The sequence below is a fragment of the Jaculus jaculus genome, chromosome 1 (assembly GCF_020740685.1).
Source record: "Jaculus jaculus isolate mJacJac1 chromosome 1, mJacJac1.mat.Y.cur, whole genome shotgun sequence".
NCBI classification, from domain to species: Eukaryota; Metazoa; Chordata; class Mammalia; order Rodentia; family Dipodidae; genus Jaculus; species Jaculus jaculus.
Window position 1 is genome coordinate 206,553,282 of NC_059102.1, and position 17,866 is coordinate 206,571,147.

General features: G+C 37.2%; 1 protein-coding gene across 5 annotated transcripts in view; it reads left to right on the forward strand.

Annotated features, from left to right (window-relative positions):
* Nucleotides 1–17,866, forward strand: part of Tusc3 (tumor suppressor candidate 3) — a 269,847-nt gene that overhangs the window by 228,350 nt on the left and 23,631 nt on the right. For all 5 annotated transcript variants that reach the window (XM_004657096.2, XM_045141663.1, XM_004657097.2 and 2 more), the window contains one exon: nucleotides 3,311–3,374. In XM_004657096.2, coding sequence (XP_004657153.1) covers nucleotides 3,311–3,374 — 64 coding nt within the window. The remainder of the gene's footprint in view (nucleotides 1–3,310; nucleotides 3,375–17,866) is intronic.

The window sequence follows — 17,866 nt, forward strand, 5'->3', positions numbered from 1 at the left end:
TATAGCATTAAGTATGTTGTTACTGTTATACGATATATGTATAGCCAGTCCTATTAACACTGAAATTCAGGTTAAGTTTAAAAGAAGTAATTTTCTGCTTTACCTCCTAGACTAGCATCTTGATGAAGAAGAGTGAATAAGATCCCTCCTGTGGCCACAATCAAACAACACTGAATTTATCCAAGTCCTGAGTTTATTATTCTTTCCTATCCCACAATTTGTTGTTGTTGTTGTTGTTTTCATTTACAACAGGCTCAGAGTCTGCCTCTCTGTAGCATCCCAGAGAATTTCTGACAGGACTTGACGGGATGGTTGAAATCTGTGGCTGTGCTGATTTGACACCGTATTATCTATTACTTACCTTCCTAACAAATGGCATGTAGTCTTTTACTATCGCTTAAGTTCAGTTTGCAGCCATTGTGCCATATTAGCTCCTAAAATGCTATAGTGCAATGACAATCCTTTCAATATATTGCATCAATAAACAACATACTAGGAAAAGTGTTTCTTTAGAACATCCAACTTTTCCAAAATACTTTATACCATTATATTAACGAGATAGTCTCAGAAAATATGGTTGCATAAATGTGGCATCTAACTCATCTACAATGTAAATTTTTGCTCATGTTGTATTAGAAAATAAACATATACCAACTCAGAATTTGTTTTGTAAATAGGTATCTTAGGTCATTTTCATGTACTTACAGTTTGAGACTTCTGAAAACCAGATGTCTTTGTACTGATCAGCCCTTTTAAATCATTGGGTGGGATGACCAAATCTGAAAGAATCCTTTAGAGCCAAGTAAGTATTTATCACTTGTTGTAGTCATCTCCATGATGCCTTGATGAACATCTAACTACACTCAGTTTATGGGAGGGAGGGGTTTATTTCAAGCTTACAGATCCAGGGGAAGTTCTATTGATAGGAGAAGCTGACTCCCTTTCACAGATTCAAGCAGAGAGAAACAATTAGCAAGCACAACACTGGAAGCAAACAGGACCACAGAGCTCAGACTGTTCTCTACAACTTTTTGTTAGAATCAGATTTGCCCCCAAACACACCTTTGGGCTAGACCCCAGGATCCACGTCCAGTGACACACATCCAGTGACACCTCTGACCCAACTTACAATCTTAATAAAGCACCTAAGTCTGTGAGAACATACATTCACATTCATACTACCACAGTACTGAATCATGGTCATATAATAAGAATAGCTGGAAAATTACTTTGAAGAGGTATCTAAGTTTTCAAGTAACAAGAATGAAGGCTATTACTAACAACTGACAGTGAAAAAATACTCTTGTGGCAAATAAGGTTTATCATTGTTTTCATAAAGAAATGTTGTTTCTAATATTCATACCATCTTTAGTTTAAGTTTCTCTTTAATGAATTGCAGAGAAAGTTCAAGCATATGATATGAACAAACTCTGGGATAAAACTTGAGGGTTCCTTTTCTTGTGATAGTAGGTGATAGTTATTTATCTCTTGTTTCAAACAAATCCAGAAAGACTTGAACTAGTTGTTTCATTGTCAGTGTCACACCTGCCATTTGGCATAGCAGCCAGGTAAGAATCAGTTCTGCCTCAGAGAAGTCAATGCAACTTGAAGAAAACAAAGAAGACCTTGAGGATGTGACTAGGAAACATATAAGTATTAAGAAATGTTTTGCTGGAATCTTTTATTTCAGATTATTTTAAATAGTGTTAGCAGTGACCCAGGCTGCTTCCTTTTGCCAAACAGAATCCTGCTGACTGATTTGTCTTCTTTTTTTCCTTCTTCCTTTCATTCTTCTTTCACATTTTGTTGTTTATTTGTTTGATTTTACTAAAGGATTACCTGGCTCTCCAATAGGCAGAATCATAGTATAATACAGTGGGACAACTATAGGATCCCTAATGTACTTAATAATGCTAACACTGATTGCAATCTATAGTCTGTCCAGACTTCTCAGTACAAGAATATTATTTTTGAGAAGTAGTTTGCTACTGAAAAGGAAATATTTGTTATTATGTCATGTAAGTATTCAAGTTATCCTTGTGTATAAAAAAGACTCATGACTAGAATAGTATGTTATATTTCTACTAGCTAATATTTGGAAATGCTATCTGTATTGGTTGTCTTTCTCATTACTGGGATAAAATACCTGACAAAACAACTTAAGGAGACTCACTGTTTGAGAGCATAATGGTGGAGAAGGCAGGCTGGCAGGAACATAAATCAGCTTTTCACATTCAGCTGCAGTGAAAAAGCAGAGGGATATGATAATGATGCTCAGCTATTTTTTCCAACACCCATGGACTAGTGTTGCCCACATTCAGAGTGGGTCTTCCAATCTCACTTAATAAAATTGAAGTGGTTCTAATATAGAAACTCCTTCACATACATGTCAGAAATTTGTTTCCATGGTAACCCCTATTTTTACCAAGTTGACACTTAGGATTAACCATCATGCTACTTCTAAATAGAATTTTATAACAGTGCATATTAAATTTTACCTAACTCCTAATATCACATGTTGAAGCCTAACCTCCAATTAACTGTATTCAGAGACAGACTTTTCAGGAAGCAAGAATAAGTGTCTATAAGGAAGTGGCCCGTATGTGATAGGGTTGGTGGCTTCATACATAGAGATGATTTCCTTCTGTCATATTAACAAATAGTCATACAAGTACACAGTGAGACAGTGGCTGTTTTCAACCCACGGGAAAAGCCTCATTACATGCCAGTCCTGCTGACACCTTAATCTTAGATTTTTTAGTCCCCACCGTGGGAGAATATACATTTTCTAGTGTTATAGACACCTAGTCCATGGAATTTTCTTTTTGTAGTCTAAGTAAACTCAGGCATGTGGTAAACTTAGTTCTGTCATTCACAGAACATCAGCTCTTTTGTGGCCCGTGTACTCAAAAATCTTAAACAGCCAAAATTAATTCCAAAGAACTTTAATAAGTGCAGTAAGGCAAACTTGTTGAATTATTATACTGTTATCAGAGAAACTATAATTTTATGTCATATTTTAAAGATGTTCTTTCTTTATATTGATGCCAGATTATCTCTGTTTTTACTCATAATAATTTCTGTTCTTCCATTGAGTTCAAGATGTATGTCTATTTGAGGAAGATTTTAACAAGTAAATTTTATTTATGAGAATATCAAAACTGCCATCCATTTCCAGCTAAGAAATACTTGTGTTCAAAAGATTTACAAATAGGAACTTAATTGGTAGATGTCTATGTTATTTATCTTCATGACAAACTGCAAAATAATTATTTTCCCTGTTGTAAATTTTATTTATCTTTTCTTTCAGAGCTACATTCATGGGAGCAGCCAGGCTCAGTTCGTGGCAGAGTCACACATTATTCTGGTACTGAGTATCCTTTACAGTAACAGAGTACCTGAAGAGGGCAAGCTAGAACTAATTCTAACAAACAAAATGAGGGGATTTTTCTCATAGTCAATATCAAAAATGAAAAGACATTTAATTTGAAACTTTACTATTACTAATTTTCTAACTCCTATGTAATTATTTTAATACACTATTGTATTGTTTTTCTAAATCATTTGCAGAATAATCTTTGTTACTGACTGTGGAGATTCAAAGTATTAGATTTACTCAGTATTGGTTATCTGCATAAGATCTTAGTGGTGAGAAAGTGTGCCTTTAGTATAAATAATAGAGAGAAAATTATTCTCTTATATGTGGAAAAATGAAATAGCACACATATAACTTCTAGTATTCATAAAAATCTTTTTAATTTAAACTTTCTCCTTTATGTTCCCATCATTACCACACCACATTTCACTGGTAAGAGATGCTCTGCCTGCGTAGATGGGTTTTATTCAGAGAGAGAGAGAGAGAGAGAGAGACAATTGGCACACCAGGGTCTAAGTTAATGCAGTTGAAGTCCAGGTTTGTTGCACAACCTAATAGGCATGTGCAATCTTGTGCTTCCCTTACCTTTGTACATCTGGATTATGTGGGATCTGGAGAGAGATCGAAAATTGGACCTTAGGCTTCGCAGGCAAATACCTTAACTGTTAAGCCATCTCTTCAGTCCTGTAGATGGCATTTTTATTGGTCAGAACTTCAGTGGCACATGACAAAAGGTATGGGTGACTAGAGAATAAAGCATTCATTTCTTTCTAATTATAACTTACAGAAATATATTCACTTGTTATCCTTTTAACATATAGAATTCATACATAATACATAATAAAAGTCTAAGACAAGTAGAGAAAAATTATAGTCCCGTTATATTACTAGAAATTATAAAACCTATACTGGTGATATATTGGAATGACTTTATTCTTCCAAAGTAAGGTCTGTTAACTCTTCCAGTTATTAAGCTACAAGTTAATGCAAAAGAATTGTTTAAAGCTTGAGTTTTGAGTTTTTAAATAAGAGATTGAGAAGGAGCTTATAAATATCCATTTTGTCAATACTTTTCTGACATTTGGTGACCTGCATTATTGGCCATCTGCACCCTCCTTATCAGTTCATTTCTCTGCATGCTAGCCTCCCTCATAGCACTTACCCAGTTATATGCATTCAGAGAACTGTGCTACCACAGCCCATTCCCTTGTGTGCGTTCGCTGACTTACCAGTGTGTGTTATTCTTTCAAAAATAAGAAATTACCATGGTGAAGGATTTTGTTTTGGGCTATAATTTGTCTCAAAGGTGCAGCTAAAGACAACTCTATTTGAACACATGTCCTCAGACAATGTCATTTTGTCCAGTGTCTGGGTTTCCTTGCTATAGCTCTAATGTAGTAAGAAGATGGTGGGAAAAGGAAGTATATGTATGTGAATTGGATCATCTCCTCATCTAAAATAAGGAGCAAAGCCATATTTGCTGTTAGTTGATTTTTTTAAATTAATTTAAAAATCATTTAAGGAAATATTGATGTATATTAATGCAAATGATAGGAAATTCTTAGTAGTTTTTACACGTGAATTGTTTTAGTTCTTATAGGTTTTTTTTTTTCCTTTCTTTCTTAATTTGCTTGTATCTAGAGTATAGCATTTTTACAGTATCTTATAGCCAAAGCAGGAAGCCTGTGACAGTACATCATGAGAATGTCTCAACGAAGAGCTGTGTAGGGATCATCATTCTAATATGGGCCATTGCCATCAGCTGAAATTCAGGTTAGAAAGATACTTCATGAGCACTGTGAAGTCTTCCATACAGATCTTTGCAGTAATACATAAAACAATGAAGGTCCTGATTCTCTTTATACTGACAGTAATTGTTCCTTCATTTCTCCTGTGTATTTCCATTTCAGAGTTAAATATTAGAAAGAGAGGAATTACTTTAAAATAGGAGATTATAAATATCATCAATAAAAGCTTAAGGCAGCCACTTTATAATAATATCTAATGTCAATTTCACTTGGCAGAGTCTACAAATATTTTTTACCTGTACCACACTTAAAAATGTATGTTTATCTTTCCCCTTATGCAAATAAATGAATAAATACCAGATGGTTACTACTTGCTAACCCATTGAGAATGTTTGTGGCTTTTGACTTTCTCTTCCTAATTCAGACAACCAGATCATTAGATGAAGTTACTTTATAAAAAAAATTTTGACACAATTAAGAGAAAGCAGATGGAGATTTTTAATTTCATGAGTTACCATCTGATATTTATTGTCAGAAAGATTTTACTCAATATCATCATGCTTCATTTTCATAGTATCTTATTAAGAAAAAATGAAAAACAATTATGTGTAGTGTCTGGGCGAAAACTATATAAAAAGGAATATGCAACCTTAGGGCATTTTAATAAGGTGTATATCTGATATAGCTATAAATACTTATGTGATTTTTACATTTTTTCTAGTAAGAATTCATTTTGGGCTCCAGGTATGGTGGTACATGCCTTTAATCCCAGCACTTGGGAGGCAGGGGTAGGAGGGTTGCTGTGAGTGTGAGGCCACCCTGAGACTACAAAATGAATTCCTGCAGATCAGCCTGGGATAGAGCAAGACCCTACCTCAAAATTCATAGTGTCAAATGATAATGAGAACACAATATACCAAAACCTTTGGGACACAATGAAGGCAGTCCTAAGATGGAAATTTATAGCTTTAAGTGCCTATATTAAGAAAATACAAAGGTCTCAAGTAAACGACCTAATGCTACACCTTAAAGCCTTGGAAAAAGAAGAACAAGGCAAACCAAAAATCAGTAGATGGAAAGAAATAATAAAGATTAGGGCAAAAATTAATGAAATAGAAACAACAAAAAAAATCCAAAGAATCAATGAAACAAAGAGTTAGTTCTTTGAAAAGATAAACAATATTGATAAACGCTTAACAAATCTGACCAACAAAAAGAGAGAAGAGGCACAAATTAATAAAATTAGAGTTGAAAAGGTAACATAACAACACATGCCAGAGAAATTCAAAAACTCATAGAGACATACTATAAAAGCATATACTCCACAAAGTATAAAAATCTGAAAGAAATGGATGGTTTCCTTGACTTATATGACCTACCTAAATTAAATCAAGATGAGATTAATCACTTAAATAGACCTATAACAAGCATGGAGATCCAAGCAATTATCAAAAATCTCCCAACTAAAAAAAGCCCAAGCCCAGATGGATTCACTGCTGAATTTTACCAGTCCTTCAGGGAAGAACTAATGCCATTGCTTCTTCAGCTTTTCCATAAAATAGAAAAAGAAGGAATCCTACCAAAGTCCTTCTATGAAGCCAGCATCATCCTGATACCAAAACCACGGAAAGATAAAACAAAAAAAGCAAATTACAGACCAATCTTCCTCATGAACATAGATGCAAAAATTCTCAACAAAATATTGGCAAACAATACAAGAATATATCAGGAAGATCATCTATCCTGACAAAGTAGGCTTTATCCTAGAGATGCAGGGATGGTTCAACATATGCAAATCAATAAACATAATACATTATATAAATGCACTTAAGGACAAAAATCATATGATCATCTCATCAGATGCAGAGAAAGCATTTGACAAAAATCCAACATTCCGTCATGATAAAAGTCCTACAGAGACTGGGAATAGAAGGAACATATCTCAGTATAATAAAGGCTATTTATGACAACCCTACAGCCAACTTATTACTAAATGGGGAAAAACTAGAAGCATTTCCACTAAAATCAGGGACAATACAAGGGTATCCACTATCCCCACTTTTATTTAATATAGAACTGGAAGTCTTAACCATAGCCATAAGGCAAGAGACACACATAAAAGGGATACAAATTGGAAAGGAAGAGATCAAGTTATTATTTGCAGATGACATGATTCTATACAAAAAATGCATCTTATTTCTTACTTTCAACATATGATTTAACTATGTAATATATTTGCTGTTACCAAAAAGCTAGTATGACAAAAAATATTTATTAGCCAGTGTGGCAAATGTCATAATCACTGCATGCAAAAAAGGAGCAATAGACAAGTGGACCTGATGTTCCAGCGGGGAGGTGAATGTGAAAGGAGGTTCTCAGAATAAATGACATGGTGTAATAGCATACAGTAGACACTGGCTGTATGATTCATTCTTTTTTTTTAATTTTTATTAACATTTTCCATGATTATAAAATATATCCCATGGTAATTCCCTCCCTCCCCACCCCCACACTTTCCCGTTTGAAATTCCATTCTCCATCATATTACCTCCCCATTACAATCATTGTAATTACATATATACAATATCAACCTATTAAGTATCCTCCTCCCTTCCTTTCTCCACCCTTTATGTCTCCTTTTCAACTTACTGGCCTCTGCTACTAAGTATTTTCATTCTCATGCAGAAGCCCAGTCATCTGTAGCTAGGATCCCCATATGAGAGAGAACATGTGGCGCTTGGCTTTCTGGGCCTGGGTTACCTGACTTAGTATAATACTTTCCAGGTCCATCCATTTTTCTGCAAATTTCATAACTTCATTTTTCTTTACCGCTGAGTAGAACTCCATTGTATAAATGTACCACATCTTCATTATCCACTCATCTGTTGAGGGACATCTAGGCTGGTTCCATTTCCCAGCTATTATAAATTGAGCAGCAATAAACATGGTTGAGCATGTACTTCTAAGGAAATGAGATGAGTCCTTTGGATATATGCCTAGGAGCGCTATAGCTGGGTCATATGGTAGATCAATTTCTAGCTGTTTTAGGAACCTCCACACTGTTTTCCACAATGGCTGGACCAGATTGCATTCCCACCAGCAGTGCAGAAGGGTTCCTTTTTTTCCACATCCCCGCCAACATTTATGATCATTTGTTTTCATGATGGTGGCCAATCTGACAGGAGTGAGATGGAATCTCAATGTAGTTTTAATCTGCATTTCCCTGATGACTAGTGACATAGAACATTTTTTTAGATGCTTATATGCCATTCGTATTTCTTCCTTTGAGAACTCTCTATTTAGCTCCATAGCCCATTTTTTGATTGGCTTGTTTGATTCCTTATTATTTAACTTTTTGAGTTCTTTGTATATCCTAGATATTAATTCTCTATCAGATATATAGCTGGCGAAGATTTTTTCCCATTCTGTAGGTTGCCTCTTTGCTTTTTTCATTGTGTCCTTTGCAGTGCAAAATCTTTGTAATTTCATTAGGTCCCAGTGGTTAATCTGTGGTTTTGCCTGAGCAATTGGGGTTGTATTCAGAAAGTCTTTGCCAAGACCAATATGTTGAAGGGTTTCCCCTACTTTTTCCTCTAGCAGTTTCAAAGTTTCCGGTCTGATGTTAAGGTCTTTAATCCATTTGGACTTAATTCTTGTGCATGGTGAGAGAGAAGAATCTATTTTCATCCTTCTGCAGATATTTATCCAGTTTTCAAAACACCATTTGCTGAAGAGGCTGTCTCTTCTCCAATGAGTATTTTTGGCATTTTTATCGAATATCAGGTGGCTATAGCTACTTGGGCTTACATATGGGTCCTCTATTCTGTTCCACTGATCTACATGTCTGTTTCTGTGCCAGTACCATGCTGCTTTTGTTACTATGGCTCTGTAGTATAGGGTAAAATCCGGTATGGTGATACCACCTGCCTCTTTTTTGTTGCTCAGTATTATTTTAGATATTCGAGGTTTTTTGTGATTCCAAATGAATTTTTGGATTGTTTTTTCTATTTCCATGAAGAAAGCCTTTGGAATTTTGATAGGGATTGCATTAAATGTGTAGATTGCTTTAGGTAAGATTGCCATTTTCACGATATTGATTCTTCCAATCCAGGAAAAAGGGATGTTTCTCCACTTTCTAGTGTCTTCTGCAATTTCTCGCTAGAGTGTTTTAAAGTTCTCATTGTATAGATTCTTTACTTCCTTGGTTAGGTTTATTCCAAGGTATTTTATTGTTTTTGATGCAATTGTGAATGGGAGTGATTCTCTGATTTCATCCTCTGTGTGTTTGTTGTTAGCATATACGAAGGCTACTGATTTCTGTGTATTTATTTTGTATCCTGCTATATTGCTGTAGGTTGTGATCAGCTCTAACAGCTTGCTAGTAGAGTCTTTAGGGTCCTTTATGTATAGAATCATGTCATCTGCAAATAATGATAACTTGATTTCTTCCTTTCCAATTTGTATCCCTTTTATGTGTGTCTCTTGCCTTATTGCTATGGCTAAGACTTCCAAAACTATATTAAATAAAAGTGGGGACAGTGGACACCCTTGTCTTGTTCCTGATTTTAGTGGAAAAGCTTCCAGTTTTTCCCCATTTAGTAATATGTTGGCTGTAGGCTTGTCATAAATAGCCTTTATTATATTGAGATATGTTCCTTCTATTCCCACTCTCTGTAGGACTTTTATCATGAAGGGATGTTGGATTTTGTCAAATGCTTTCTCTGCATGTAATGAGATGATCATGTGATTTTTGTCCTTCAACCCGTTTATGTAATGTATTACATTTATAGATTTGCGTATGTTGAACCATCCCTGCATCTCTGGGATAAAGCCTACTTGGTCAGGGTGAATGGTCTTTTTGATATACTCTTGTATTCTTTTTGCCAATATTTTGTTGAGAATTTTTGCATCTATGTTCATGAGGGAGATTGGTCTGTAATTTTCTTTTTTTGTTCTATCTTTGCCTGGTTTTGGTATCAGGGTGATGCTGGCCTCACAGAAGGAGTTTGGTAGAATTCCTTCTTTTTCTATTTCCTGGAAAAGCTTAAGAAGCACTGGTGTTAGCTCTTCCTTAAAAGTCTGGTAAAATTCAGCAGTGAATCCATCCGGGCCTGGGCTTTTTTTAGTTGGGAGATTATTGATAACTGTTCGGATCTCCATGTTTGTTATAGGTCTATTTAAGTGATTAATCTCATTTTGATTTAATTTAGGTAGGTCATATAGATCAAGGAAATCATCCATTACTTTCAGATTTTCATACTTTGTGGAGTATATGCTTTTATAGTATGTCCCTATGATTTTTTGAATTTCTCTGGAATCTGTTGTGATGTTATCTTGTTCATCTCTGATTTTATTAATTTGTGTCTCTTCTCTCTTTCTTTTGGTCAGATTTGCTAAGGGTTTATCAATCTTGTTTATCCTTTCAAAGAACCAACTCTTTGTTTCATTAATTCTTTGGATTGTTCTTTTTATTTCTATTTCTTTAATTTCTGCCCTAATCTTTATTATTTCTTCCCGTCTACTAATTTTTGGTTTGCCTTGTTCTTCTTTTTCCAAGGCTTTAAGGCGAAGCATTAGGTCGTTTACTTGCGACCTTTCTAATTTCTTAATATAGGCACTTAAGGCTATAAATTTACCTCTTAGAACTGCCTTCATTGTGTCCCAGAGATTTTGGCATGTTGTGTTCTCATTATCATTCGACTCTATAAATTTTTTGATTTCCTTTTTGATTTCTTCATTGACCCACTCATCATTTAGTAGTGTATTGTTTAGTTTCCATGATTTTGTGTATGCTCTATAGCCTTTCTTGCTACTGATTTGTAGTTTAATTCCATTGTGGTCAGATAGAATGCAAGGAATTATTTCAATTTTCCTGAATTTGTTAAGATTTGCTTTCTGTCCTAATATATGGTCTATTTTAGAGAATGTTCCATGTGCTGCTGAAAAGAATGTATATTCTGCAGTCTTTGGATGAAATGTCGTGTATATATCTGTTAGGTCCATTCCTTCTATGACCTCATTTAGTCCAGATGCCTCTCTGTTTATTCTTTCCCTGGATGACCTGTCAATTGATGAGAGTGGGGTGTTAAAGTCACCCACCACCACTGTGTTTGGTGTTATCTGTGACCTTAGTTCTAATAGTGTTTGTTTGACGAATTTGGGAGCCCCCATGTTAGGTGCATATATGTTTAGGATTGTAATGTCCTCCTGTTGGAGTGTGCCCTTAATCAATGTAAAGTGACCTTCCTTATCTTTCTTGACTAACGTCAGACTAAAGTCTACCCTGTCTGATATTAGGATAGCAACCCCTGCTTGTTTTCTAGGCCCATTTGCTTGAAACACCGTCTTCCAACCTTTCACCCTAAGATAATGTCTATCCTTTGTAGAAAGGTGAGTTTCTTGGAGACAACAAATTGTAGGATCCTGCTTTTTAACCCAGTCTGCAAATCTATGTCTTTTCGTTGGGGCATTGAGACCGTTGATATTAAGAGATATTATTGAAAGGTGTGTATTTATGTTTGCCATTTGTGTGTGTGTGTGTGTGTGTGTGTGTTACTTGTTCTACCTGTGCTCTCTTCTGTTAACTGGTATTTGAGTATGGCTGGTTTTTTCTAGGTTCCTTATATGTGTGCTTTTCCTTTTGTTCAGCATGGAGGATTCTATCAAGTATTTTCTGTAGAGCTGGTTTTGTCTTCAGATATTCCTTTAACCTGCTTTTGTCATGGAATGTCTTTATTTCTCCATCTATTTGAATGGATAACTTTGCAGGATAAAGTAACCTTGGTTGACAGGTGTTATCTTTCAGAACTTGGAATATATCACTTCAAGCCCTTCTGGCTTTAGAAGTTTGTGTTGAATAATCTGCTGTAATCCTGATGAGCTTGCTTTTGTAGGTAACTTGATTTTTCTCTCTAACTGCTTTCAATATTTTTTCTTTGGTTTGTGTGTTTGGAAGTTTGATTATAATATGGCGAGGAGAGGTTCTTTCTGGGTTTTGTCTGGCTGGGGTTCTAAAGGCTTCCTGTATCTGTATTGGCACCTCTTTCCCAATTTGGGGGAAATTTTCCTCTATGATTTTGTTGAAGATGCCTACTATGCCTCTGGAGTGGAGTTCTTCTCCTTCTACTATGCCCTGAATTCTTATATTGGATCTTTTCATAGTGTCCCTAATATCTTGAAATTCCCACTCATACTTTTCTATAAGTTTGTCTTTCTCTTTGTTGGACTGCATTAGGTCTGCCACCTTGTCTTCTAGCTTAGATATTCTGTCCTCTCCCTCATCTATCCTACTGGTGAGATTTTCTACAGAGTTTTTTATTTCATTAACTGTGTTCTTCATTGCTAGTAATTCTGACTGGTTTTTCTTTATTATTTCTATTTCCGTATTTATGTCTTGTATTGCCTTCTTTATTTCATTAAATTGGTGTCCTGCATCTTCTTTGATTCCTTTGATTTCCTCTTTGATTTCCTCTTTGATTTCTTCTTTGATTGTTTTCATGTGTTCTTTGACCTCTTTGAACATATTTATAATTATTCTTTTGAACTCTTTCTCAGGCATTTCCTCTAACTCTTTCTCACTGGAGGACATTTCTGATGCATTAATACTTTTAGGTGGATTTATATCGTCTTGCTTTTTAGTGTTTCTTGTGTTATAATGTATATATTTTTGCATCTTGGATTAAGTTAATGCTTGGATTTTCTAGCTAGCTGTGTATTCTTAGCTGTATCAATTGATTTGATGTAATATATTTTCAGGGTAGGACCTTAAGGTATTAAGTGTGGCTCTTAAGACTCTCAGAGTATCTACAAAGATGTTCTTAGGGGTTGAGTTTCCCTGCTATAGGAGTATTCAAGCAGGCTGAGTGGAATAAAATACAGGTAGATTTTAAAATTTAACTAAACACTGTACACATTCAATCAAAAACAGCCCCGAGTATGTATGCAAGAGTAGTTATTATAATGACCAGATCCTCTATCAACAAAGAGGTTTAGATTTCTGGTCTGTTGAGGGATCCAAGTCAGCTTGTGACCAAGTGAGACCCTTCCCTGGTGCAATCCCAGTTACCTTGGGTGATTTTGGTCTCAGTCAAGTTGCTGCCTGGGTCGGGCTGCTGTTCTGATTTCTGGAGCTTGGCACTTGCTTTTCCTACGGGGCAAACCGAGCTGCTGCTGCTGCCTCTGCTGCTGCCGTAGCTGCCACCACCGGAGCCACCACTGCTGCTGAAGCTGCCGCTGCCGTGTCCACCGCTGCTGCCCCCCTGAAGCCGCTGCTGCCGGATCTGCTGCCGCTGCCGCTCCTGGGTCTGCTGCTGCTGGGGCTGCTGGTACCGGTGCTGGAGCCGCTGATGTTGCTGCCGAACTCTGCTCCTGCTTGGGTCCGGCTGTCAGCCCAAGTTGGCGTGGCCGGTTCCCGGGCCGCCGCTGTGTTCGCTGGAGCTGGGTTCAGGCGGTGGGAGAGGGGAGGGAGCTGCGGCTGCTCTGGTTGTCTCGCTGCTCCACGTGTTCTTTTACCTCACGGTCTGCTCCTCCGCTGCTCGCTGCCGCTCTCCCCTCTAGTTTCCCAAGTTGCGGAGAGTGCGGTGTGAGGGGAAAGTCTCGCACCTGGCTTTTCCTGCGGCTCGAGCTGAGTCTGGCGGCCTTCTGCTGCCCCGCGGGCGCGGTGGTTGGCCGAGCTGCCGGAGCCACTTTTCCCGCCTGTGCAGGCTCTGAATGCTCTATAACTCTTCTACTTCTCCGCTGCCGCCTCAATTTCCTATACACCTCACTCTTTAGTAAAAGTGTGTATTTTGCTGAGTTTTTTTGGTCTTTTTCCCCCCTAGGCTGCTTTGGCGTGGTACCTATGCCGCCATCTTAACCGGAAGTCTTATGATTCATTCTTTACAAAGTATACTGAAGTTGAGGTTTGAGTGTCTTAATCAGTTTGTCTGTGGAAAGGGATAAAGTGGCCTGTATATCCCATTCTTGTTTTAAGGAGAAGTGGACAATAGGGGCTTGTTCTACTACCAAATAACCTGAGTAGCATGAGGAAGGGAGAACCGAGAAAGTGGAACATACTGGCACTTATTCTAGCTAGAGGACAAAAATCTAATCTAAGGCAGTGGAGGGATTATTCATTTGTTTCTTAACATAAGGATGCTTGAAACCTGTTAATAGCTATCACTTACAAGTGAGGATTAAAGTTAGAAATCATGGATGACTCTGGAGTCTGATTTGTTTTTTTTTTAGTTATGTATATAGTGTGTATACAGCCATGATAGTACCATCATTAGCTTTCTCCCTGTCATTCCCACCCCCTGCAGGATATGGGTGTTGCATTGTGGGGGTGGCCATCAGTTATGGGGGTGAGGCAATATCTCTGTGCATAATGACCCAACGTGTGGCTCTGACATTTTTTCCGCCCCCTCTTCCACAGATTTCCCTGAGCCATAATGGGTTCATTTTAGGTCTATTTCAGTGATGGGAAGTCTTGGGAGTTTCTGTGTCTCTGAATATCTGATTTGGTAGGAGTTGAGTTTTCTCTTTGTTTGTCTCCTTCATCCTTTTGCTGATACCACGTTCACCAAGAAAGCATTTCTTATTCATTACCCCACTAACTCTATGGCTTAAGCTGTTGCCCTGGTGGGGTGTAATGGGCTGGTTCTCTCCTCAGATTCTGCATCCATCTGTAAAAGAGAAGCCGATTCTCCAACTGAGAGTGAGGTCAGTGCAAGATATATGGATACCCATTATTATTTTAGTGAGAATTTAATAGATGTAGGCCCTGTTGTAGCCCACTAGTGGTGAGAGCTTGATGTTGGAGAGTGAGCTTATTTTTGGATATGGTTCTGACTTGTTTCCCCATTCCAGGTACAGGTTTGGTTCCACTGAGTGGATCCATTAGCCAAATCAAGAGAGTTGGTAATCCACCATGGCTCTGTGGCACTATTGCACTTGATATTTGGCAAAGACCCTAACAATGTAGATTGGAAAAAAGATAGCATCTTCAACAAATGGTGCTGGACAAAGTGGATAACCATATGCAGAAAAATGAAACTTGATCCATACATTTTGACATGCCAAAAACTCAAATCCAATCAAAGGATCAAAGACCTCAATATAAGAATGGAAACTCTGCTACTACTAGAAGAAAAAATATGAGGAACTTTCCATTATTTAGGAGTGTGAAAATACTTCCTGAACAAAATCCCAGTAGCTCAGAAATTAATCAATACTCAACCACTGGGATCTCAGGAACCTGAAAAGCTTTTTCAGAGACAAATAAACAATAAGTAGAGCCAATAGATTTGTCTTGTCACAGAATGAGAGAAAATACATTTCGAAATTAGAGGCTTAATTTCTAGAATCTACAAAGAACTCAAAAACCTAAACAATAAAAAGTCAACCCACACACAAAATGGGTCAGAGATCTGCACAGGGAGTTCTCAGAGGAAGACATACAAAAGGCAAACACACACTCTAGAAATTGTTCAACATCCCTAATCATCAAGGAAATGCAAATTGAAACAACTAGGATATTCTAACTTACCCCAGTAAGGATAGCAAATATTAAAAAATTTAATGACAACAAATGCTGATGAGGTTGTGGAGAAATAGGAACCCTCATTCACTGTTGGTGGGGGTTGCAAGCTGGTGCAACCATTATAGCAACAAATATGGAGACTCCTAAAAAGGTTGACTATAGAGTTACCAACAGAACCAGTTGTTCCCTTATTGGGCATTTACCCTAAAAACTCCAAACCTCACCTGAGAGATATTTGCTCAACCATGTTTATAGCTGCTCATTTCATAACAGCTAAGAGCTGGAATCAACCCAGATGTCCATTGTTAGACAAATGGATAACTAAGATGTGGTGTATCTACAGGATGGAATTCTACACAGCAGTAAAGAAAAATGATACAATGAAATTTGAAGAAAAATGGTCAAACTTGGAACAGATCATTCTGAGTGAACTAATCCAATCACAGAAAGATAATCGTCACATGGTCTCACTCACCTGTGGCTCCTAACCTGAATCTACCTGTGATGCTGAAAAACCTAATAAATATTTCAAGGACTGGACTACAGGGATCGTGGTGTAGGAGGGGAGGGTAAGGATGGGGAGAGAGACAAAAACTGAACCCAAATGGAAATGGTACCATAAAATCCTACATCCTGGAAGACATACTAAAAAGTCAAACCTTCATCAGGAGTCTGAATATTTTTTGTTACTGATGAAAACTTAATGTTAACAATACAAAAAATTTAAGAGGCGAGACTGGAAAAATGGTGCAGTGAGTAAGAGAGATTATTGTGCCAACATGAGGATCTGTGTTCATTGTTCAAGATCCTGCCATGATGCTTATAGCTATAATCCCAGCACTGAAGAGCACAGAGACAGGAGGATCACTAATCAGCCAGTCCAACCACAACAGAAAAGTGGAGGCAGAAGGTTTGGTAAGAGACTCTAGGATGAAAGGTGAGAAGACCAATAGTGAAGGACATGCAATCTTCCTCTGGCCTCTGTGTGCATCCAGGCCATGCACCTCTACCCACATAGATATGTGTATCACAAACACACACATGACATACCATATCCAAAACAAGGAAAAGACAAAATGTATATTAAAAATAAATAATAGAAGAGAGTCAAGGATGAAGATACACTTGTATACACCACTGAGGATAGCTTGATCCGGCTTGAGTAATGATAAGGATCACAAAGCAATTGCGAACTGGCCCCAGACATGCAGTCTGGAATGTTGCGATGTTAACTCACATATACAAAGGAGTTCATAACTGGACCAGCTAAGTATCTGAGGGTAGGCAATTGGAGGCCTGTTGTCTATATACTCTTAATATTGGGGCACTGCAAACCTGAGCAGCTAGATACCTAATAATCTACCATTTGCATTCCTGTTGTTTGACATCTTTCCAATTTGGAGGGGTTTTTATCATCATTCCAACCATTGGGGAAAAAATGCTACACAACTGTTAATCTCAACAAACAATCATCTACCCTCGTCTGTGTAAAAATTTAGATTTTTATATTACAAATACAGTTTATTTCCCAAATGGCAAGTATGATGTAGGCTTTTTTTTTTTTAGCCCAAAATATTTTAGCTCACAGAATGGAATTTAAGATAAAATGTTAAAAGTCCTTATGATAAAAAATATTTTTTTCTCAGCTGGGCATGGTGGCGCACACCTTTAATTCCAGCACTGGGGAGGCAAAGGTGGGAGGATCACTGAGAGTTTGAGACCACCCTGAGACTACATAGTAAATTCCAGGTCACCCTGAGCTAGCATGAGACCCTATCTCAGAAAACAAAACAAAACAAAATCTCTGTAAAAGAGTGCAAAGATTGCTGAGATTAAAGCTCATTTTTGTTTAATTCATATGTCATAATTACAGCCTGAAAATTTAAACTAGTCTGGCTTCTGTTTTCTGTTTAGAGCCTAGAAAACTAGTTTTGGCATGTAGTTGAGGAGTCAGTTGTGCCTCTTTCTGGCCCTACCACTTTCTATCATATTTCTTCTCAGGGTTAAACACACCTGTATCTAGCAAACCCTGCAGTTTAATAGTCCTCCTTTTTTTTTTAAATTTAATTCATTAGTTTTCTTTTCAGTAAATACAGGTAGTTTGGTACCATTGTTTAGGCTCATCTGTGATCTACCCCCTCCCATTGGACCCTCCTTGTTGATGTAAATGGGTTGTGCATTGTGGAGTTAGCCCACAGTTATTGGTATGATACATGATTCTGC